The sequence below is a fragment of the Cucumis melo genome, chromosome 11 (assembly GCF_025177605.1).
Source record: "Cucumis melo cultivar AY chromosome 11, USDA_Cmelo_AY_1.0, whole genome shotgun sequence".
NCBI lineage: Eukaryota > Viridiplantae > Streptophyta > Magnoliopsida > Cucurbitales > Cucurbitaceae > Cucumis > Cucumis melo.
Window position 1 is genome coordinate 21,675,506 of NC_066867.1, and position 25,537 is coordinate 21,701,042.

Below are 25,537 nucleotides of genomic sequence, written 5' to 3' on the forward strand. Positions count from 1 at the left end.
ATTGTTGTAAATAATAATAAAACAGAAAATGTAAAATAACATCAAAGATTATTATAGTCTTCCATAATCAACTTTTCAAATGGTCCAATATTGTATATATTGCAATTTCTAATTTCAAGGATTCAAAGTTTTATTTATATTTGTCATAATTTAAGATTTGTATGTATTTTACTTGAAATTTCAATTCTTTCAAAAATCTTGTGAGATTTTTCCTTCCTCTCAAAACTAAGAATAACAAATAAAAATTCTAAAAAATAACTTAAACCATCAACTTATTGGAATTCTTGTAAATTTTTTAATTTTAAAAATATATATAGTGAATTAAAATAGCATTTTAATTATTTAAATCTACTAGTTTGAAATATTGCACGAAAGTCTTATCACGTTGGAAAAGGAGGAAATAAAATTAATTTTTATAGACATTTTTTTTGCTAACTTTATACTAAATAAGAAAATCAACTATCAGAAATTTAAAATAGTAAAAATGCAATAAAAAATGTATTGTCTAATAAAATTAAATAATTTTATTTTTAGTATAACAATTTAAAAGCTTGTTGATTAAACCTACTCATTTCAAGGAAATACATACATAATTTGGTGCATTCGAATTACTTGAATACATGTTATTCTTAAATTTGTACGATCTAAATAAGATTTAGTAATATTAACAAAATAATCCTAAATTTAAAAATTTTCTCAATCTCTTCTGTTTTACTTCGTTCACAAACTCTTTTTTAGTAGTCACGTCCTTGATTTGAAAGAGATATGCTCAGTGAAAGTACATCATTGACTGGTAATCTCTCTGCTAGATGTTTTTAACTGAATGCATGGAATAGAACTTTCATTTCATATCTATGAAATCAAGTCAAAATTAGAAGAAAATAAAATAAAATGCTTTTTTAACCACTATCAAACGAATGTAAAAAGAAATAAAAGAAAACTTAAGTAAGCACTTGGAATAGCAAAGCATAAAACTCACTATGCATTATCAGGGCTTCTCTTTTATGCATGCAATTGCACTTCAACCTCCACAAACCACACACACCCATTTATATAACATATATAAATATTGTATCTTTTCCTATGCTAAGAGTCTTTTCATATTTACAACTTATCAAACTTAATTAGTCTCTTTGTACATTTTCAAATAATAACCAAGTGGATTTCAATGTGTAATCAAAAAGTATAATTATAGTATATGATTTTTATCTTACATATAATTACAATTAAACCCTACCATTATAACATTAATAATTCATTAAACAAAGATGACATCATCAAGAAGATACCTAAAAGCCTTATGGAAGTTAGAGGGACTACTTTTAGATTTGATATAAATATTATTTTAAAACCATACTTAATCATGGTGAATGAGTGAGAGATAAATTATTGATTAAAATTTTAATGAAAAAATTGCATTCAAGATACAAAAGAGTGATATTTAACCTTTAAAATTTTCATATCTTTATATAGAAAAATCATATGATTCACATTAGCATTTACAATAACAAATTGAATTTAATAAATAAAGTATATTGAATCGACGAAATTGTCGAAAAAGTTTATATTGAAAAAGACAAAATTGGCAATTCTCCAAATTTATTATCGGTTCTCTAAATCAACTTTTTTACATTGAATGACAAAATCGCTCTAAAGGAAGATTAAAAAAATAGATTATAATAAAAGGATAAAATAGAGCTAAAAAGTTTCTCAATTTCCATCATTTTATATATATATTAGTTCTTAACACGTGACATTTGTGTTTCATTTTCATTTTATTGCCTAGCTTGATTTTTTCCTCCTAACAAAATTTTTTTTTAAGCATATTCATTTTCAATTGATTAATTTTCCTCCTAATTGTTCTTTAAGATTAAACTCATAAATAGTTCTTAAAACAGAATGCTATGATGATTGCTTGACAATCATACTTCGCATAACTATTAGAAAAATAAATTAACTATACTACATCGGTTTACCATTCTAAATTATAGACACTTTTAAAGAAGAGAGTTGATGAGTGAATAGAAAAATACAAATTAAGAGAGGGTGGCAAACCCAAAGTTTTTTTCTTATGTAAGTACATATAGATATTCTTAAAGATGTCAATTGATGAGATAATTTTTTTTTTTAAAAAAAAAACAATAACTTCATAAATCACATACTATCAATTAAGGATATATTTTTTCTACCAATGGAATCTTTTTCTATCGTTGTTTGTATTGGCCTTCGGAAATGCTTTCCTTTTTAGTGATGTTTATGGATTTATTAGATCATACCCAATATCTTCTCGATTTGATCAACCTAGCCCCTAGGTTGGTAGATCGAACGAACACTCGACAACTAATGGAGATATTCTAAAGTGCATGTTTTATATATCAACTTGAAACATTGATGAAATGTAAAAGATATTCGAGAGATATATTTTTAAAATAAACACATCTAGAAAAGCATAAAAACCAAAAAAAAAAAAAAAAGAATAGTAAGGAAATGAACAACTTAGGACTGAAAACTACATGTAACTAAGATATTCCTTCTTATTTGAAAGACTATCCAAATTGTGTGCAAACTCCAAAGTAGAAAAATGATTTTTATAGCTATCCATATTTAAGAATTCCTAAATGTTCGTTCATTTTATTTTGCGTAAGAATTAATAATTAAATGGATTATTAGTTATTTCCATTTAGAAGATGAACTTATGGATTTCCTTAGCTATAAAATTGTTTATTAGTTACAACTTTTGGTTTTCTTGAGCTATTAGAAGTTGGAAAGATTTTCGATTTTTTTGAGCTATTAGTTATTCATAAGTTACAATTAATTTGCCTAATCAATTTATAAAATTACCTCATTTCTTCTTCAATTAGCATAAAAATAGGAAAGGAAAAAGACAACATTGTCATCTACCTTATTATAGAAGTTACTTATAAAGAAAGGTAAAAAATGGAAAAAAAATTTCTCCTCATTCAAGTTTTTATATATACTATAGACTAGTAAAAGACACGTGCATGACACGTATAATGTATAGCTTTATATTATAGTAAACATTGCATGTATATGTTTAAGTTGTGTTAAATTTAAAAATACGAATTTCAAAATGTAATAGAATTAGATGTACATGGGAAGAAGTTACAATAATTAGATTAAAATATAAAAATTTAAATGTAAGACTTGCATATATCAAAAAAGAATTTTTTTATTAACAATATTTTTTGGGTACAATTTTAAGGTAACTTATTGTCACATATGGACTTGATCCAAATTTTTGTTGTTTTCATTGAAATTTAGATAGTGTAATATAAAGTTATCCATGAAAAAACATATTTTTCAGGAAGATATATTAGACATTAGGATTTGTTTGTCATTGTGCTTTGTTAATTGTTTTGTTAATTGTTATTGCAAAGCATAAATGAATGAGAAATTGTTTTCTCTTGAACTTGAATGGATATCGGCTTAATGATATTCGTGGAAGAAAAACTTGTTTTCTTGCATGATCACCCATTGATATTTTAACATGTATAATATTTTTGCTAAATGATCGACATACCAATCTTGTTCCATTACACAATCCATTGGATAGATCCAAATTTCTCAATAATAATGTTGGTAGAAAAAAAATCAAGAAAGCCTTTTATATAGTAAAACTTTTCAATTTTCAAGTCTTTAAATTTGTATTGTTAATTAGAATTAATAAGATATTTAATTTGTAACTAATTTCTGAAATGTAAATGAAAAACCGTTTGCATTCCAACCCTTCACATCCTTTAATTTTAGTACATCCTTTAATTTTACTAAAATTAAGTATAATTAATTAAAAAAGTAGTGGGTAAATGAAAAATAATTTGCATTCATTTCACATTGTGCATACTTTAATTAGAATTAATTCAAAATGTAGTGGGAAATGGTGTGTATTTTATAATTATATATTACAAAAAAAAAAAATTAAAATAAATTTATCATAAAACCAAAGATTGATTTGGAACATAGAACTAAACTCAATGATATAATTGAGTGAAAAAAATTTCTCCACATTGAAGCTTTTATATATACTATAGATACAGATATACCGGGTTAAAATATCATTTAATTAATGTGACAAAATTTGTTAAACAATCTTCAATACTTCTATATCTACAACTATAGTCTATATATCTTCCATAAATCTTAAATTTAGTCCATAGTTCTAGATTAATTATTAATTTTTTTTAATGTAAATTATTACTTATTACTCTATTCTCCATATTTTTCCAAATATCGCATAATATATCATCTAACTTGAAAACTATTATTACTTTATAAGACTAAAGCGTACCATTGTAAGCAAAACATTATTAAATTTATCTAACTTGAAAACTATTATTACTTTATAAGACTAAAAGTAGCTTTGTAAGCAAAACATTATTAAAATTTAAATGAGATTTTTAAAAAATATTTGAAAATTTTGATCGATTGCTATTAGTATTTGAAAATCGTGTTATCTCCTCATTTGTTTACTTTTTACAAAATACTAAAATAGTTTACACTATAAATAAACACAATTATAATCAATTAACTAACACCTCAAACATCTCGACACGAACAAATACGATAAATAAAGGTTAGAGATAGGAGTGTGGAAATTTTGTAGTAAATTACGAAAGGCTCCTTTTGTCAAAGATGAAACTAAGTCCAAAGTATTTAATTTTGTTACTTGGAGAGCAAGCAGGGTGGATACTTCCCTCTCTCTTCCTTTTCTTTTTCTTTCTTTAAGATAAAATAAATAATGTTTGTTTTAGGTTTCATCGTTTTTTCTATTTATTTCTTCATTTATTAATCTTTTATCAGCAGTATTACGTGTACCACAAAGCCTCTTCTTGATCTTATGCTTCAAAGTATAAACTGAAATTTTACAATAACACGTACCAAAATTTATATCCTTTTAACCTCATCTTATGTAAGGTTAGATACGACGTATTTAAGACATTTTAATCAAAGCTATGACAACATTTAGAGGTATATTATAATTAATTATGTAAATGTCAAGTGGGGGCATAAGTTTAGAAAAAGTTTAATCACAAAAGTTTGTTTGAGGTTAAAAAATAAGGACACCTTTCTTTTCATTTATTTTTTAAAATTGAATTTTCTTAAGACCGAAGGACGTGCATTTGAAAATTTAACTAAAATTTGAAATTAAATAGTACATCGACAAACTTCATCGTTTGTTAAAAATGACATTGAAACGTGAAATTATAAGGAATTAGGTCCACAATGAAAAATATCAAATTTGGTACACGATCTTTAGATTTGACTATTTTCTAGATTTGGATAGCCAAATTTAAACGATTTATTTTTTCAATTCTATTACACCATCATTTAATTGAGTTTCGATTTTATCGTTTAGATTTGGTTACACGATCGTCCCAAATCTAAATGATTTTTTTTCAAGATTTGGTACGATTTAGCTAAAAGATTTTTTTCAAGGTGTACGATTGTTTAGATTTGTTTACATAATCGTTTAAATTTGTTTACATGATCGTTTATTTTTTTCAAGATTCTTTGGTACACGATCGTTTAGATTTGACTAGACGATTTTTTTAATTCTTTTGGAACGATTTTTCTTTAAGATTCTTTTTATACATGATCTTTTAGATTTGGTTATCCTAAATTTAAACGACATAAAGAAAGAGAAGGAAAAGAAGAAAAATGATGCACGCAAAGACGATTCGTAGCCGAAAAAAAAAGAACAGTAAAGGAAGAAAGACGATTGAAAAAAGATTGAAAAACAAACCTGAAATATTTAAAAAAATGGCTAACTTTATAGAATTTGCTAGGCATAGTAAATATTTTAATATTTCGTTATATTTATGAAAATTTCTCTATTATAAATATTAGACAAATAGGTGTTCATTTTCCATTGAGCTTATATATGTTCCACCTATTATTTGTCAAATTGTTTATTAATAGTGACATTTTATGAGCTTTGAACGAGATACATGTTGGTGACCTTTCTAAGCAAATATAATGAAAGTGAGATTCGAAAAGAATTTTCTAATTTCTTATTTCCTCTATTATTTATTTATTTTAATATTATGTTTTTTTCGATTTTCACGTTTCGATTGAGCCTTAAATTTTTTTTTAAGGCATTCAAAAGATTATTTTGCACACCAATTAGTAAGATAGAGATCTCACCACATTTAGAAGGACAATTATTACTAAACTAGACAATTAAAGAAAAACATATACTTCTCATAATCATTTCGTATATCATGTTCGAGAGGTCTAAATCAATGTCATTTTCTTTTATTCAAACAAATTTTTAAATACTACTCTTCACCATCTTTACCAATTTGATCGGCTGAAATAAGTAAATGACACGAGAGTACTCAAAATAAAAAGTAGAGTAGTAAACTTCATAAAGTTATACAATCTCTAGGAAGTTGCAACTCTTAGAACCCACAATATAAAGAATTAATAGGATATAACATATTGTTGTTTAGTAATCATTGGATCAAAAATTTGTAAGGAATTATGAAACATTTTAACGTTTATTACAAATTAATTTTTTGATCGTTAAACGTTACGAAATTAATTTTTTGACCGTTTGACCGTTAAGAATTAAATTGACCGTTTGACCGTTTGGCCGTTAAAAATTAAATTGACTGTTTACAAAATTAATTTGTGACTGTTGTAAATATGACCGTTGGTAATCCGCCCACACTATAAATAGATCCCTCACTCTCATTCTCAAAACACACAAAAAACATTCTTCTCATTTCTTACAAAGTTTACCGAACTATGTTCTTTTTTAGTATTTCGATTCCAATTAGTTTCTGTGCAAAACTAATGATGAAAAAGGGTTGTTTTATCATAGGGACAACGAGACATAATTCTGTTTGCATGATTTAGAGCAGAGTCGCGAAACGTCTTAAAGAAAGCATGTTCTGCAACTCAGCCTTTCACTAATCCAGTTTCTGTTTTGCAGTCTCTATTCCTTTTAACAATCCGTTCAGTTGCAGCCTCGTTTCTTTCACCACTATTTGCCGGACTTGGACGATTTTTTGCATTGAAAATCGAAGTGCAACAACAATTTTAAGATGTTTTCTTTTCTGCTGTGATGGCCGAACAAATCCAATTCGACTTGATGTCTTCTGATCTCAACTGTTCAGTCCATTTTTAAGGAGCACACTTCAAAAGGTAGAAACAAAAGATGTTATTTTTCCTCACGCTGAAGAAGGTGACCACTGCTTGTACTACTGAAAAGCCGAAGGTTTCAGAAAAAGATCCTACAGAAGAACAACTAAAGAACCTCGTCACCTGGACAGAAACTGACTTCATATGTAAGAACCTAATTCTTAATGATCTTACAGAAGAAGTATGATACTGAGGAAGCGGGGTCGAAGAAGTACGCTGTCAGCCGATACCTGAGATATCAAATGACTGATGACAGATTTGTGAAGGCATAGTCACATGAAATCTAGAAAATAGCTCACGAGATTATCAGTGAAGGTATGCCACTCGATGATCAACTTCAAGTTGATGTTATTATTGATAAATTACCTCCACTGTGGAAGGATTTCAAGAACACTCTAAGGCACAAAACCAAAGAGTTCTCACTGAAAAGCCTAATCACGAGGCTAAGGATAGAGGAGGAAGCATGATAAAAAAGAAAAGGTAAACGTTATCCCCAGAAAGAAGCCCATTGCACTTTTAAAACCGGACCTGAAGTCGAAAGGAAACAAGATAAAACGAGGATCCAACAAACAAAACAACCTACAGTCCAGTAGTACGGTACAAATTGTTTGTTATAATTGTAATAAGCTTGGTCATTTAGCTAGAAATGGTAGAAACAGGAGTCGTCCTACTGCGCAGGCGAACCTGATAGAAAATGAATTAGTAGTTATGTTATCTGACGTTAATGTGATTGGGGGGTCTGAAGGTTAGTGGCTAGACACCGGTGCATCCCGCCATGTTTGTCACAACCTTAGTCTTTTTAGAAAATATAATGAAGTTAAGGATAAGAAAATATAATGAAGTTAAAGATAAGAAAATATAATGAAGTTAAAGATAAGAAAATATAATGAAGTTAAGGATAAGAAGATCTAACAGAAGCCTTATCCTCAGTAGATGCCAATTTATGGCAAGAAGCTATAAATGATGAAATGGACTCTCTTGAGTCCAATAGAACTTGGCACCTAGTTGACTTACCCCCTGGATGTAAAGCTATAGGCTGCAAATGGGTTTTAAGGAAGAAATTCAAACCTGATGGATCAGTAGATAAGTATAAGGCTAGATAATTAGTAGCAAAAGGATTTAGGCAGAAGGAGAACATAGATTTCTTTGATACTTTTTCCTCGATCGCTAGAATCACCTCTATTAGAGTGTTGATATCTATAGCTGCCCTGAACAATCTCTTAATCCATCAGATGGATGTTAAAACTGCTTTCCTAAATGGTGATTTAGAAGAAGAGATTTACATGGAACGATTTGAAGGTTTCATAGTTCACGTCCAAGAATCCAAAGTTTACAAACTAGATAAATCCCTCTATGACCTAAAACAAGCTCCCAAACAATGGCACGAAAAGTTTGATAACTTACTCATGTGAAAAGGATTCAATGTAAATGAAAGAGACAAATGTATCTACCATAAGACTGAAGGTAGGCTATGTACTATCATATGCCTATACGTAGATGACATGTTAATCTTTGGATCAAACTCGCACGTCATAAATGATGTAAAATCTATGTTGAGTGCAAACTTTGACATGGAAGGCCTATGTGAAGCTGACGTAATCTTAGGCATCGAAATTACAAGAACTGAAAATGGAATTTCTTTAGATCAATCTCATTACATAGAAAAAATTCTAAAGAAGTATAAGTTCTTCGATAGTAAACCAACTTGTACACCTTATGACTCTAGTGTGAAATTATTCAAAAACACTGGTGACAGTGTTAACCAATCTAAGTACGCTAGTATCATTGGTAGTTTGAGGTATGCTGCTGATTGCATTAGATCAGACATAGCTTACGCCATAGGATTACTATGTTGGTTTACCAGCAGACCCAGACTAGAACATACGAATGCGATAGAGAGAATAACGAGATATCTTAAGAAAACCCAAAACCTAGGATTACATTATAACAAGTTTCCCGCTGTACTTGAAGGTTACAACGATGCTAATTGGAACTCCCTCTCAAATGACTCAAAGGCTACAAATGGAAATCCAAGAAATAGACAATCTTAGCCCAGTTAACGATGGAGTCAGAGATGATAGCACTAGCTACTGCTAGTGAAGAAGCAAGCTGGCTTCGAAGCTTGCTATCAGAGATTCCCACATGGGAAAGACCGATACCAGCCATACTAATCCATTGTGATAGTACTGTAGCTATCGCAAAAGTTCAAAACCGTTACTATAATGGTAAGAGACGACAGCCTCTAGAGAATTACTCACTACTGGTGCAATGATAATGGATTATGTACGGTCTGACAATAACTTGGCTTATCCTTTGACAAAAAGATTCGCTAGAGAAAAGGTTTTTAAAACCTCAGAAATAATGAGACTCAAGCCTATTAAAACTTGAAGTATTGTGAGGTAAACCCTGAAGGAATGGAATTCCCAAAGCGGAAGCGTATGAACGCCGTGCAAGTGAAATTCAATTTATAAAGCCAATAAATCCAAAGAAAAATAATAAACATGCTTCTCATAAAGGAAAATGTGAAAATAAACTAACATTTGTAGAACCAATTCTTCTTCCAAGCTTTCAACACACCACAAAATCTTCCTTGTTATTCTCCAAGTAAAAATCACATAGAGTTGTAGGCTTCTGTAATTTTGGTGAGGGAAGAAATTTTTTTGGGAGAATTTTGTTTCCTTTGGAATACAGAGAGATCGTAAGATTGTTTTTTTTTTTTTTTTTTTTAAAAACAAATCTTAACCATGGAGGGGGAAGTTATCAAAATAACTTCCCCTTCTTTCCCACGTAGAATAACTCCCAAGGGAGTTATTCATTCTATTTAAATATATATATATATATATATATTAAATTAAATAAAATCAATATAAATTTAATTAAAATATATTATATCTCATTTAATATAAACTTTATATTATATCATATATAATATAACCAATGGTTTAGATCTCTCATATAATCTATAGTTCTAATATGAATCGAATTCAATTTTAACCTATAGTTTATTTATGAATCTTATTCATATTATTATTATTTGAATCATATTTAAATATTAACTTCTCTCGTAAAGACTTTACATTATAATGTATCAAATACATTATATTAATTGTATCATATACAATTTATTCTCTTTAATCAATTTGAACAATTCAAATTAAACCAAAATAAATTTGATTCTCATTTATCCTTATTGAGCTAACAAGGGGACCTTATGGACCTACAGATTGAAGCTCCAATGAAATGAGATTAATTAATTAAACTCTTTAATTAAATTAATCTCTATTCATTAACTATTAGTCATTCCACTAAAGACTAATAGTTGCACTCTTCTAACTGTAGATATATTTTTGTGTCCATTAGATATAACCAATCAACAGTGCAATGACCCTTCACAAGTTGCTCGTAAGTACAGCTAGGCCAAAAATTACCGTTTTGCTCCTGTAGTTACATCTAACTCCTTAAGTACCACTGATTCCTCTAATGAACAATAATTATAGTCCTACTATAACTGAACTCCTCTCAGGCAAGAGAGGGTGTGGCGCCACATTGTTCAAGCCATGAAATCAACCTTTAAGAGAGTAATTTCTCTACTTACTCTATCTATAGAGAAGGAGTGAATTCCTTCTTGTGTAGCTGTGTTCCCAGCTCCCCAATCAGACGAATCCCCAAAATGGTAGGCATATTGAGTCGGCTACATAGGCCACTCTTGTTGGGGTTGATGCCCTAAATCTCGTGGTCATGTAGTTTGTAATTGTATATATTATACAAACTTTTTATTTATCTAATAAAATAAAGTGTTTTATTTTATTTGATATTTAGTTGCATTAACTCACAAAACCAATAAACTAACATCCAAGGTTATCTTCTGTAACCTAAACATGTATGTGGAGACATACAAGTGGATCATGTTTAAGTGATAACCTAAATGGTCTGTAGTAAATGGATAAGGCTGGATACCTTATCCTGGTGACACTACGAATACGACCTGCTTTGTAGTTGTTACAATTGTTCTAAAGTGCTACAAATGATTTGATCCTAATCATTTATGTCGAGACATTAGAGCGGGGGTATTCTATACAAAGAGTTTGTATAAGACCGGACCATGAAATGAATAGTCTCTCTTATTAACACCGTTACTAGTTGAGACTACATTTCACCAGGATGACTATAGGTGACTTGACCTGAATCTTGAGTGAGTTGTGAACTCCTGCCTATGTAGGCGATCCTTTGATTTGTATGGGTGAGAGTGGCTTATGTAGCCGACTCAATATGCCTACCATTTTGGGGATTCGTCTGATTGGGGAGCTGGGAACGCAGCTACACAAGAAGGAATTCACTCCTTCTCTATAGATAGAGTAAGTAGAGAATTTGCTCTCTTAAGGGTTGATTTCAGGGCTTGAACAATGTGGCGTCACACCCTCTCTTGGCCTGAGAAGAGTTCAGTTAAAGTAGGACTATAATTATTGTTCATTAGAGGAATCAATGGTACTTAAGGAGTTAGATGTAACTACAGGGGCAAAACGGTAATTTTTGACCTAGCTGTACTTACGAGCAATTTGTGAAGGGTCATTGCACTGTTGATTGGTTATATCTAATGGACACAAAAATATATCTACAATTAGAAGAGTGCAACTATTAGTCTTTAGTGGAATGACTAATAGTTAATGAATAGAGATTAAATTTAATTAAAGAGTTTAATTAATTAATCTCATTTCATTAGAGCTTCAATCTGTAGGTCCATAAGGTCCCCTTGTTAGCTCAATAAGGATAAATGAGAATCAAATTTATTTTGGTTTAATTTGAATTGTTCAAATTGATTAAAGGGAATAAATTGTATATGATACAATTAATATAATGTATTTGATACATTATAATGTAAAGTTTTTTATGAGAGAAGTTAATATTTGAATATGGTTCAAATAATAATAATAATGTGAATGAGATTCATAAATAAACTATAGGTTAAAATTGAATTTGATTCATATTAGAACTATAGATTATATGAGAGATCTAAATCATTGGTTATATTATATATGATATAATATAAAGTTTATATTATATGAGATATAATATATATTAATTAAATTTATATTGATTTAATTTAATTTAATTAATATATATATATATATATATATATATATATATATATATATTAATATATTTAAATAGAATAGGAGTGGGAAGGATGGGGAAGTTATTTGATAACTTCCAAAAGAAAAAAAAAGGGAAGATTTTTCTTTTTAGAACAGCACAACACAATCTGACGATCTCTCTCTGTATCCCAACAAAACAAAATTCTCTCAAAAGCTTCTTCCCTCATCAAAATTACAGAAGCCCACAACTCTCTGTGATTCTTTACGTGGAGAATAACGAGGAAGATTTTGTGATGTCACGAAGCTTGGAAGAAGAATTGGTTCTACAAAGGTCAGTTTATTTTCACCTTTTCCATGAGAAGCATGTTTATTATTTTTCTTTGAATTTATTGGTTTCATAAATTGAATTTCACTCGCACGGGCGTTCATAAGCTTTCGCTTTAGGAATTCTATTCCTACAACTCTCACCCATACAAATTAAAGAATCGCCTTCATAGGCAGGAGTTCACAACTCACTCAGAATTCAGGTCAAGTCACCTATAGTCATCCTGGTGAAATGTAGTCTCAACTAGTAACGGTATTAATAAGAGAGACTATTCATTTCATGGTCCGGTCTTATACAAACTCTTTGTATAGAATACCCTCGCTCTAATGTCTCGACATGAATGATTAGGATCAAATCATTTGTAGCACTTTAGAACAATTGTAACAACTACAAAGCAGACCGTATTCGTAGTGTCATCAGTATAAGGTATCCAGCCTTATCCATTTACTACAGACCATTTAGGTTATCACTTAAACATGATCCACTTGTATGTCTCCACATACATGTTTAGGTTACAGAAGATAACCTTGGATGTTAGTTTATTGGTTTTGTGAGTTAATGCAACTAAATGTCAAATAAAATAAAACACTTTATTTTATTAGATAAATAAAAAAGTTTGTATCATATATACAATTACAAACTACAAGACCACGAGATTTAGGGCATCAACCCCAATAAACCCAACTTGAAAGACTGGAGATCCCAAGAAACAAGTTCAATGAGTAATAATTGATCACAAATAAGATGATGAGAATCATGCTAAACATAAAAGTCCCATTCTTATGTTTCAGTGATTAGCATATCATTCTGAAAAGTATGATGAGGCTAAACTTTGTTCTTAATGAAATCTATACTTGATATCGAGTAGAGTACCTAGCTACAGAAGTACTCTTGATAGATTCACCTTTGTGAATGTGGAAGCGAGGGCCGCTTTCCATGGAATTTCGGATAAATCCCTAGAGCATTCACTAAACTAGGATATACATGCAAGGCCATAAAGCACGGGCTATTTTAGAACTTCACTCAAATAATGTTGTGTGTATGATAGTGTTAGAAGTAAAGTTCAAGACTACGAGTTAATTTACAATACTCTAAACTATTGTTACTATGTAAAAGTTCAAGTCATCGACACCTTTACTTAAACACATCATTATAGAGATAGACACTACTCGATGAGAATGTTTTTAAAAATTTTCAAGTAGGGGATTGATAGTAAAAATTTTTCAAGTGGGGGATTATTGTATGAAAAATTTGTAAGGAATTATGAAACGTTTTAATGTTTATTACAAATTAATTTTTTAACCGTTAAACGATACAAAATTAATTTTTTGACCGTTAAATGTTACGAAAATAATTTTTTGACCATTTGATCGTTAAGAATTAAATTGACTGTTTGACCATTAAGAATTAAATTGACTGATTACAAAATTAATTTGTTACTTTTGTGAATATGACTGTTGGAAATCCGCCCACACTATAAATAGATCCCTCACTCTCATTCTCAAAACACACAATAAACATTCTTCTCATTTTTTATAAAATTTCCCAAACTGTGTTCTTTTTTGAGTGTTTCGGTTCCAATTAGTTCATGTGTAAAACTAATGGACGAAAAAGGGTTGTTTATCCTAGGGACGACATGACATAATTCTATTTGCACGATTCAGAGCAAAGCCGCAAAATGTCTTAAAGAAAGCGTATTCCGCAACTCAACCTTTCACTAATCCAGTTTTTGTTTTGCAGTCTTTGTTCTTTTTAACAATCCGTTCAGTTGTTGGCTCGTTTCTTTCACCACTATTTGTCGGACTTGGATGATTTTTTGCATTAAAGACCGAAATGCTACAACAATAAGAAAATCCACGAACTTGTTGAGCCAAACGAAGAATATGGCTCACAAATACACTTCTTATATAAGGTTTGCAAAAGTCTATCAGGAGAATGGTCTTCACCTCTATCAGGACAAGGAATCCTCAATTTGATATGAAATATGAGTCAAACTAGTTAGAGACGAGTCTCCTTGCTGAATAATTTTTTTTTTAATCTTTTGATACATACATATGTACACATATATCCATTCACACAGGTACGTTAATTTTACATATATATGGAACATATGATTATACATATTCCACAAATTTTTCATGAACATTTTAGCAGAATATTAAGACTACTCACAAATTACAGTAAAATCGATTTTACTTTCTTTAGTCGTATTTTTTTTCCCTTAGTCAAGTTAAGTTTTTTTTCCTATATTTTAATTTAGATTTTTTTCTATAGCTTCATTTCTTATCTGCTACCCATAATAATTTTCCTTTAAACATATTTCTTTCATTTTTCTATTAAACTAGTGTATAATTAACTTTAGAAATAAGTGTTTATCATATTTATTATGTAATGGAAATATGGAGTTAATTTGTCAAAAGGTTTCGTTTCATAGTTCTCGTTTTTTATTTTCTGGTTTGATTCACTCTTTTTTTCTGGTTTTTTTTAATCATTTTTTAAGAAACTGGTTTGTTTTATAATTGATCTAATTTCTTGTTTCTAAATTTTTAAAAATGTTTTTGAAAGGAGCGCAAAAATTGAGGAACAACCAAACCTAGGTTCTTTTCATATATGATGATTTGACAAACAAACAAAAAACTCAACTTTGCACTGAGCTGAAAACAAACCAAAACTTAACTCTGCTCCAATGGTACTGAGGCTCGCCTATTCCACAGATTTGCTTTGTGAATGCAAGTTTGAATCACATTTAAGTCACTTTGATTTGTTTTTTACCTTTTCTTTTCTGTATAAACTTTATATCTTTTATTTTGTTTATTGACTTTATTTCTTTTATATTTATTACATTCTTTATTAACTTTCCTATTGTATGCTTTTTTAAAAAAACAATTTGGAATTTTCTTCAATATTTAGATTTTATTATTTATTTTAACTTACAATTTATAATTTCAATATGTATACTTAACGTGCTTCAATTTTTCTTAAAACATTCTTCATTTCTCACTACTCACCGGCGATGCCTGCTGTTGCTGATCGCCACTACTCATCTGAGGGATGGGTCCTCGTCCCTCGGACTGGGAACCCCGTCCCCACCTTCCATTGGCAAGTATGGAGGTGGGTGGGAAGGAGGGAATGGAGGGAAGTATCTCCTGGACGGGATGTGGGATCCTACCTTTGCCCCGCCCCTGCCTGTTGCCAACCCTAACTTCTCAACTCCTCCCACTCCTTTGTTCTAAACACCCCAAAATGTTCCCACAAATCAATTGTATCTTCTCTTCCCCATCAATAAAAGATTTAGCTGTTCTTTAAATTCAGCTGTCGCTATACATCTCACGCGCGTCACACAATTGATTTGACAAAATATAAATGGGCAAGTAGATAGGATATACAAATATGGAGGCAACCTAAGATCCACCCTAGTCAATAGTTGGCATACAAATATTCATGTTTAAGAAAAAGTACCAAAAAGAAAAAGGGGATTAGAAATACAAGAACCCATTACAAAAGTAGATTGTGTGTTGTCTCTCACATATGCTTTTAAAGTAAAAGATAAAAGATAAAAGATAAAGGTAGGAGAAATAAGAGTACCCTTTTTTCTTTTCACATTTTTGAGATGACAGATATGATTGTAAGATGAAGCTACAATATATCCACCTAAACCCATATAATATAAGAATAAATTTATACAAACTAACCTATTCAGGCAGAGATTTAACACTTCGAATCTTTATAGTTTCATACCCTTTCCTATCTCTACCATTTGATAAATGGCCAGCTAGAAAGACTCTGCGTCAGTCATACATTAAATAATCAATTAAGAAACAATTGTCTATTTCATACAATACAGACGTGAACTACCTTGTCATTCACATAATAAATGGTCTTGCATGATGATGACAGAAAATTTAAAGAAAAGGGGGGAAAGAAAGATCTTCCCCTTTGTCATCTTCCCCCTTTTGACTGGGCAAGAAGGTCCAGTTTTCTATTGTGAGATTAGTATTTTCTTTGCCTATGAATTTCTATTTTTAATCCATCATTGAGAAGTAGTTGGATTAATATCTAAACACAAATTTCTCTCATCTACATTGAACATAGAGCATATCTTCTACATGATAGGACCCTTTACAATGACTTCATAAGAGTAGACATTTCGATTCAATTTAGATTGGGAGGAATGAATATACTTACTTTATCTATGATTGTTGTTGGAGTCTAGAAGTAATGATAAAATTTCGGAGAACTGAGGGCGTTTTGATGGGCAATTGTTCCAGCATCTGATCATCAGAGATTTCAAGATGGATGAACAGTCCTTTGGAACATCGGGTCTTAGGCCACAAGCAGCTATGCCGACTGCCGCTTGCACTGGCGAATACGCACCATAAGCTGCCTCACCAGTTACCATCTCCCAAATTACCATACCAAAACTGTATACATTACTCATCCATGTCTCATTAACACTCTCCGGGTCACCCGCAATAATCTGTTATAAACCAGACAGCAAAATACAGATCAATAACACTCTTCTGCCATTATTTGACAATTGAATTAGGAACTACATAAATAAACTTGCAAGTAAAGGATAGTAATGAAATAAGATCTAAAGGAATTTCAAATTCCCGTAAGAAAGAAGCAGACTCCTTCTAAAGGAGCTTTAAGATGGCGGACTCCACAAATTGAAACATTTAAGCTGAAAGTGGCAACAATTCAAAGTTGCGGCCAAACAGATGGTGCAGTGAAATTCACTTAATGGTCTAAACAAAATGAGAGTACCTAGACAAATATAAACACAATATAGATGTGTAAACCATCTTCGATCATGACTATATGCTAGACACGCTGGACCATCACGGAGAAAGTGACATAAAGTCTCTTTAGATGGAAAGGGGCTCGTCCAATCCCATGCGGTTTAAAGTAATGAATCCAACTAATTACACCACAAAAAAGCGAGAAGATTTTGCGTTGTTCAGATAACAGCAGAGAGATACGGGTTTGGATTCTGTTAAATGCTATATTTGGAACTTGCTTTAGTTAGTGAACAAACCTCAGGAGCGAGCCAACGATACCCATCTGTCTCGTACTCCATTGCCTCTCCCAAGTTTTTGCATGCAGTAAGTATGCCCATGTCGCCCAAACAAGCATTGCCGTTCTTGTCTAACAATATTCTCTGTGTGTTCAGATCTCGATAAGCAACACCATGGTCATTCATGAATTTGATCCCTTCTACAATATCAATAGCAATCCTTGTTATTTCTTTGGTTTGAAGCTTTTTGTTTTTCAGCATCAATTCATGGACTGACCCGCCCTCCATTAGTTTGGTTACCACACACAAGCCATGATTTTCATCAATACAAACACCGTAGAACATCAGAATGTTCTTGTGCCCACATGTCATCAACTCCAACAAGTCTTTTCGGAGTTCAAACTTGTAAGAAACTCCCTTTTCACACCCTTTAATCTTCTCTATAGCAACTCTTCTTCCTTTATAGACACCCTTGAACGAGTTGGGTCCAATCTGATCAACGAATTCAAGATTCTCAGAGCTCAGCAGCCATTTACCCAGCTCATTTCCACCAGATTGGACTGTCTGCCACTCATCGACGGTTACAGCAAAAGATGAAGTACATAAGGGCATTTCAATCTGTAAGTTTTCACTCAAATTCGAGTTCTCAAAACCACTTATGCAATTTGGTTCAACACCATCCTCCTCAGTTTCTCTCAGATCTTTCCCACCAGTGTTACCTTCTTGACATCCACAAAATCCAAATGGGAGTTTCACTGCAGTGGTTTTCGGCTTCTTAATAGCCAACTTTAGAGCATTTTCAACCTTCGATTTGAAGAGTTTCTCCTGAACATCAAGATTTACAAAAAGAATGACTCCAAGCGTAAATTTCTTCTTCTCAAAAATCTGAATCTTTTCACAACGAATGGCAGCGCTCTCCAACGCTCCAGACATCGCTGACCACGAAACTGAAGAGTTGCAAGCAAATGTGAACTTCATTATAGGTTTCTGAACGTCACGATTCGTCACTTCTTGAAATAGTATAGCAGGATGATCATAAACAGACGCCTGCTCCATCAATTTGATGTGGAGAAAGACATCTTTCATGTCAAAACCCGCCAGAGCATAACTGTTCACACCACCAAACACAAACAAAAAAAATACAGCAATAAGACTATTATCAAATGTTGACAAAATAGACATCTGATCTATCATCCATTACGACGCTCCAAACAGTTCCGGATTATACATTTCGTTCTTTCTCAATCCATCTACTCAGTTCACAAACCCTAAACTAACAAAAACACATTACAAATCAGAATCCAAACCTGAGAGGCAGCGAATCATAATGCTTACGAATGTTGGAGACGAGCTTTTCCGGCAACTGACTTCCAGGATAAAGCTGAGTAAGATTCCGTACAACACTCCCCCAAACAGCCTTCTTGGACCCCTCAGTTCTCGTAGGTGAAGGATCGCGAATAGAATCCAAATTCAAAGAGTTTTTAAGCGACGCAACCGCCTCAGAAACATTCCGACTAAATCTCTGCAGCCGTCTGTGCATGGCCGACGACTCCTTCTCTCCAATACCAAACGAACTCTCCGCCTTAGAACCTTCCGATCTATCTTGAGTCCTCATCAACACCTGCTCCACCATATCCTCATCAGTACTAGCTCTACTAGACCAACACTCCAATGCAGTAGCCATAACTCCGCCTTCCGCCGTACAAACCACACTCCGTTCACTACAACTACATGTAGTAGAACCTTGGAGAACAAGAATTAGAAGAAGAAAGCGATTGAAAACTCCGTCAGGGAAGATGGCGACGGTGGCAGATTTGTGAATGGAGCGTTGAAAGAAATGGGGAAAGAGTTCTTAAGAGAGGAATGGTAATGACATGGGCGGTAGAGCATTAAATATGTGAGGGAGATTATTTGGTGTGTGTGAGGTCCATGGAAGATGATGGTGAACCACCGATCTGATGTGACGGCGGGGGGTGGATCATCATATGGTGATGTGTATGATTTGTGAACGTGATAATGTCTATGGAAGCCACGTGGGACCTCGAGAAATTGATTATGTTTGCATTGAGTTAGTCCCTTTTGATCCACGTGGCTGTTTTCTAGTGGAGGTATGATAATTAATATATGTTTTTATGCTAAGCAGCATGTGAGGTGCGTAGTCAAGCTTTCTAACTATATTGCTATAAGAGAACACTTTATAGCCTATTTATTACGGAATTTTTAAAATATAATTCCATGGTTTTGTTTCTTTAATAACAAAATACACATTTTTTCTCTAAAATTTACACGTTTTTAGTTTATTAAAATTGGAAAATTATTGAAAATGGACTATTCCCAATTAATTTGACTTACAAAAATTGGAGTGGCCATTATTCTAAATTAAAACTATTATACTAAATAGCACAATTCAGTCCATAATTAAAAATATAGCACAAAGATCCTTTTTTTTTTTTTAATAGCAAATGTTATTGGTCGGACTACTAAATTTTTTTAAAATGTGAAGTTTGTTCTTTAATGATAAAACCTATCATTAGTTGACATCGTCAATGATACCAACTGATAGCACATTTCCCAAATAAAAAGTTACTAGTGATGACAACTATCATCCAGTGCTATTGTCGATTATTTTTCAATTTTGAGAAACCGAGAAGAAACCTTTAAAATGGTGGTTGAACGTGAGCTTGTTAGTACATATGACTATTTTATTCTTGTGTTAGATTCTATTATTTTTTGCTTTAAGTGTCATTTATGTAACTTTCTCTACTATCAAATATAATAATTAATTTAATATTTATTTTTGGGTGATTGTAGCATGTTTTTTCTTTGGCTTTTCTTATTTTTCATATTTCAACAGAGTTTAACATTATTGTTGTCTTTTCTTTGACTAACTATATTGCTGTCATCGCTAAAATGAGTTTAGCTTAGCGGTAGTTGATATGACTTCTCATCTTAGAATGAAAGGTTAACATCTCCTAATTCCTAAAAAAAATAAAAAAATAATAATAACTATAACGCTACCATTGTTTTCTTATTGGATATAGAACTAAAAGTTTGAAGTCCCATTAGACGTAAGATACATATCTACATCTAATAGAACATTTGGTTTTAAAAGGAAAAACATTAAGTTTGTTAGGATCGACTAGAAACATAAACCTAAAAGCCTGTTCAACAAATATGTTACACATTTGAATAGTTAACAAAGTACACATATTATAGTTTTTTTTTAGTTTACATGTTATGGCTTGTTGCTACCATGGTTATTATAATTTGCAGGAAAATAGTCTATAAATTATAATAATTTGTGTTTGAATTACAAACTATTTTAGCATGAATAATAAATAGTAAACATCATATAAAAAAATTGAAATAGTAACATTGTAGTTAATTTTATAAATTATAATAATTGAAAATGCCAATTATGATAATTGAAAAGTAGAAATAGAGTGAGCTATTATATTATAATCCACTCCACTCTCTTAGAGACTAAAATAAAAACTAAACTTAAAACTAAATAATATAAAAATTGTTGTGAAATTGAGGAGTCCAATGACGCACAACGAAAGTATGGATATGAAGAAAAATATAATAATAACAATATATATGTTGAAGATTTTGTCTAAAAGATATTATGAGATTATTCTTTTAAAAGATAAGATAATTAAAGGATAAAAAGAATTTTATCTAAAAGATATCATGAGATTATTCTTTTAAAAGATAAGATAATTAAAGGATAAAAGATCCTCCTTTATTTTAGGAATCTTGCTAATTATCTTTGAAGAAATCTTATATGTATAATTAGGATTTTCGAATACAGGGTTCGACAGCGGAAAAATATTAAAAAAAGATCATTCACGGTTGAAGGTTAACGAAGAATTGATTGCAGAAGCTGCAGGAACAAAAAGACAGTATGATCTTATGTCTATAAGATCAACATGTTGATCTAAGTTGCTATTGTTGATGAGTAATGAAAAGAACGAGACAATGGTTTGCGTGATCACAGTAATCTTTAGAAGTATATAAAGATATCGTCGAAGACATTCACTCATGCATTTAGGGGGGAGCCTGAAGTCATACATCATTGAGGAGAGTTACTCATGCATTCAGGGAGCCTGGAGTCTGAAGCTGAGACACATGTTATATAGTCATATAGTTGAACAGAGTACATATACTGTATCGATGTATATTGACTAAAGTGAATCTTAATAAAATTACTCATCAAGGCTGTGCGCAGCTCCCTAGACGTAGGCAACATTGGCCGAACTGGGTTACCAAAGTTTTTTGTGTTATTCTCTTCTGCCATCCCTCTAGCTATTATAACTGTTATTAGCTTTAGTATTAACTGAAGGTTTAATTGATTATCGCACTGTTTTTTCAATATAAAATAAATAAATAATAAAATTACTAAAAAAGAGCACTCCAAGTTTTTACACTCCAAGTTTTTACACTATCCCCAGATCTTTGAAATTTCAACCAATGTCGTGTGTACTTACAACCACAAAAGATCTCAATTAATAGGTAAAATGGAAAGTAGATGGTAGACAAAATGGACACTATTGATATGTTATCTTGAGACACATAAACAACAAATGAGATGGTTATTTTTGACACTTGACAATGGACATTAAGATAAGCATATATTTAACCATATATTAAGATATTGATAATACTTTCTTTAGATACTTATTATGTATATAGGAAAAAACCTAATGAGAAAAAAATTATAGTGAAAGAAAGATAGTATATATTTCATATAATTTTTACAAAAATACGTTTCTACTCTCCCTCATGAAATTAAAACATCATTTGGGATCTCTAAGTCGATGTATTTCAATTTTGTATACCAATTTTTGAAAAGTTGTGGTAGGTAATAATTTTATAAACAACTCTGTCAAATTGTTCTTCGAACAAATTTGTTGTATAGTATGTCACATTTTTCTTCATAATAACGAGTGCAAATTTTTTTTGGTGAAATATGTTTTGTTCTATCTCCTTTTGATTTGGGCTATTCATGTCATGTTACCTTCATATAATATCATTTGAAGATTTTTGCTAGAAGACAAAGCACGTGTTCCACGAAGTGTGTTGAATCATTTGTTTTAGCCATACACATTCTTGACTTGCCTCATGAATGACAAGAATTTCAGCATGATTTGAGGAAGTAGCGGTTCTGGTTTGTTTCATTAATCACCATGATATAGCGATTCCTCCATATGTAAAAAAAATAACATGACTTTGCTTTGTGTGGATTAGATAAATATCCAGAATCTACAAAGTCAACTAGATTAAAATTTGATTTATTTGAACAAAACAAGCCTATGTTGATCGTTCCTCAAAGATGATAGAGTATATACTTAATTCAATTTTAATGTCTATTCATTGAAGAGAAATAGTATTTAGCTAACAAATTTACTAAAAATACAATATCTGGTTTTGTATTATTAGTAAGATACATAAGTACATCAATTGCACTTAGATATGGTACTTCAGGACAAAAAATTTCTTCAAAATATATATTTCTTCACATCTAGTGAAAAAACTTGACATCTAGTGAAACAACTTGCACTAGAATGTTTAATAAATGTGTTTATCTATATCTATAGTATATATAAAAGGGTGAAAGTGAAGAAACTTTTTAGTCCCATTTTACCCTTTCGTTATAACTTTTTTTTAGTATTACGTTAGTGACAATTTTGTCATTTACATAAATTTAATGTTTGTGATCATTTCCACACACTCAACAAAATAGAAGTTACACTTTGTTAACTTTTCATCTCAACTTTTCTCAAAATTTTAAAATTTTCTCTCCAATTAATTATATCATTTAAATTTATCCAAATCTATTTACATTCATCTCTCTCTCTTAATCTTCCATTTCCCAACTGTTCACATTTCCTTATCTCATATTAACTCTTTTGTATCTCTTACAACCTTTCAAATTCTTTAGGTATAAATACCCATTTTTTTATTCATGTTCACAAGTCACAACAAAATGCTAAGGGTGAAGAAGAAATCAAATCATGTTTTTCTATTCTCTTCTAATTTTTTTGTTGCCTATTTTTTGTAAATAGAAGTATGCTTGTGCATATTCCTTGATTTATATAGGTTTCTTTGTAGTATATAACAAAAGTTGGGGAAACTTGAACCATCGACTTCGTGATTGGATGTACAAATGTCTATGCTCTTTATGTTTAAGTCATGTAATATTGAGAATCTTTTTTTAATGTAACCATGGGAATCTTGCTCATGTTTTTTTCTTTATTATTTTTTTATCAAAGCTATTTTATTAATGAAATGGTTGAGTGACTTATACTTTGATTTTGTTAAAACAATGTAAGTATTGTTGAAATTTATAAACTATACATAAAAGTAATAAAATGTGTAAAACAGGAAATATTAAAGTTTTTCCTTTAATTTTTTACCTATAAAATGATTGAAAAAAATTATGATTTCACATTTATAATTTCATAATTTCATAAGAAATATGATTTTGGTGGATGTTTTTACCCTTTCATTAGAACTTTTTTTAAGTCTTGCTTTAGTGGCAACTTTCTCATTTACATAGATTACAGGTTTTTTTGTCATTTTCATATTCAACAAGATAAAAGTTACACTTCGTTAGCTTTTCATCTTCTATAACTGATATTAGTTAATGTTCTATGTCATGAGAGTTATAATGTAACTTTTTCATATTCCATAACATAATTGATATTACATAATGCTATATGTTATAACACAACTAAATCTTTCTATCTTCCACTTTATTTGGATATATATATAGATTAGATGGTTAAGTTTGCAAAATATAAGATCAAAATTAGTCAAGACGGATAAAATTGTAAAAAGTCAAAAACTTATTGGGCATGTGCCCTAGTTTATTATATTCACATGTTTATTGTACTCATATGTATTATTCTCTCTTATGGTTAAGTTTAAACATTTTTATCCCACTAGGAGTTTTAGTCAAATTTATGTCCTAAAACTCGTAGTTTGTAATCATATTCTATTCAATAAAGTCGTTATTGAGAAATTGAATACTATAATCTTAAATCCAATAAACTAAGATCCCAAGGCTATTTTTAAGTAAACTTGAACTTTATGTAGAGACATAAACATGGATTAAGTTCGAGTAAATAACCTAAATAGTCTATAGTATATGAATAAAGGTTGAGCGCCTTATTCAGAGATACTATGGATGCGGCTCGCTTTGTAGTTAATACAAACAAAGTTATATGAATAAAGAGTTTAAGAGGTCACATCAGCATATGCTGCGGCCGAATGATTATTTGACTTGTGCAATGACTCTTAGGATGTGAGACACCGTCCAAGCTTCTCGTCTAAGGGAAATAAGAATAACCGCCCAAGTTCTCCCAAAACTGTTAGAGGAGACAAACATCCTAGTGGAGATCGCAGGCCCTAACAATTGAATATAGGAATCACTTGACGAGACAAAATAATCAGAATGTGTCCAATCGTCCTCTCAGTTGTTTCATATGTAAGGGACTACACTTGGCTAGAGAATGTCCAAACAAAACAACCTTCAATGCCTTCCAGGCCTCTTTAACCACAGATTTAGACGATAAACTGAGTCAAATGGAGAGGAAAGTGGACTAGCAGAGGAAGGTGATAATCCTCGAATGTGGGCCTTAAAATTCTTGTCGTCTCTCTAAAAGAAGGTAGGGGAGACAAGTATACTAGTGGAAAGGGGCTTAATGTGTGTTGACACCTGGATCAACCAGAAACCGACCAAGAACACTATGGTTGATTCTGGTGCAACTCACAATTTTATAACGAGGCAGAAGCTAGCGATTAAATCTTCGTTAGGAGAAGGATACAGGAAGAATGAAAGTCGTGAATTCTGCTGCCCTACCTATCGTTGGATTAGTGAAACGAACGATGACAAGGTTGGGAGGATGAAACAACCTCGTAGATTTTGTGGTT

At 31.1% G+C, this 25,537-nt stretch overlaps 1 protein-coding gene across 1 annotated transcript; it reads right to left on the reverse strand.

Annotated features, from left to right (window-relative positions):
• Window positions 1-16,347: 16,347 nt before the first annotated feature.
• LOC103502929 (uncharacterized) lies at window positions 16,348-19,464 on the reverse strand. Its single transcript, XM_008467051.3, has 3 exons — window positions 18,907-19,464; window positions 17,621-18,707; window positions 16,348-17,059 (listed from the first exon to the last, which is right to left on the reverse strand). Exons 1-3 carry the CDS (start codon window positions 19,281-19,283, stop codon window positions 16,769-16,771), a joined length of 1,755 nt encoding a protein of 584 aa, XP_008465273.1. The 5' UTR covers window positions 19,284-19,464; the 3' UTR covers window positions 16,348-16,768.
• Between the last annotated feature and the right edge of the window lie 6,073 nt (window positions 19,465-25,537).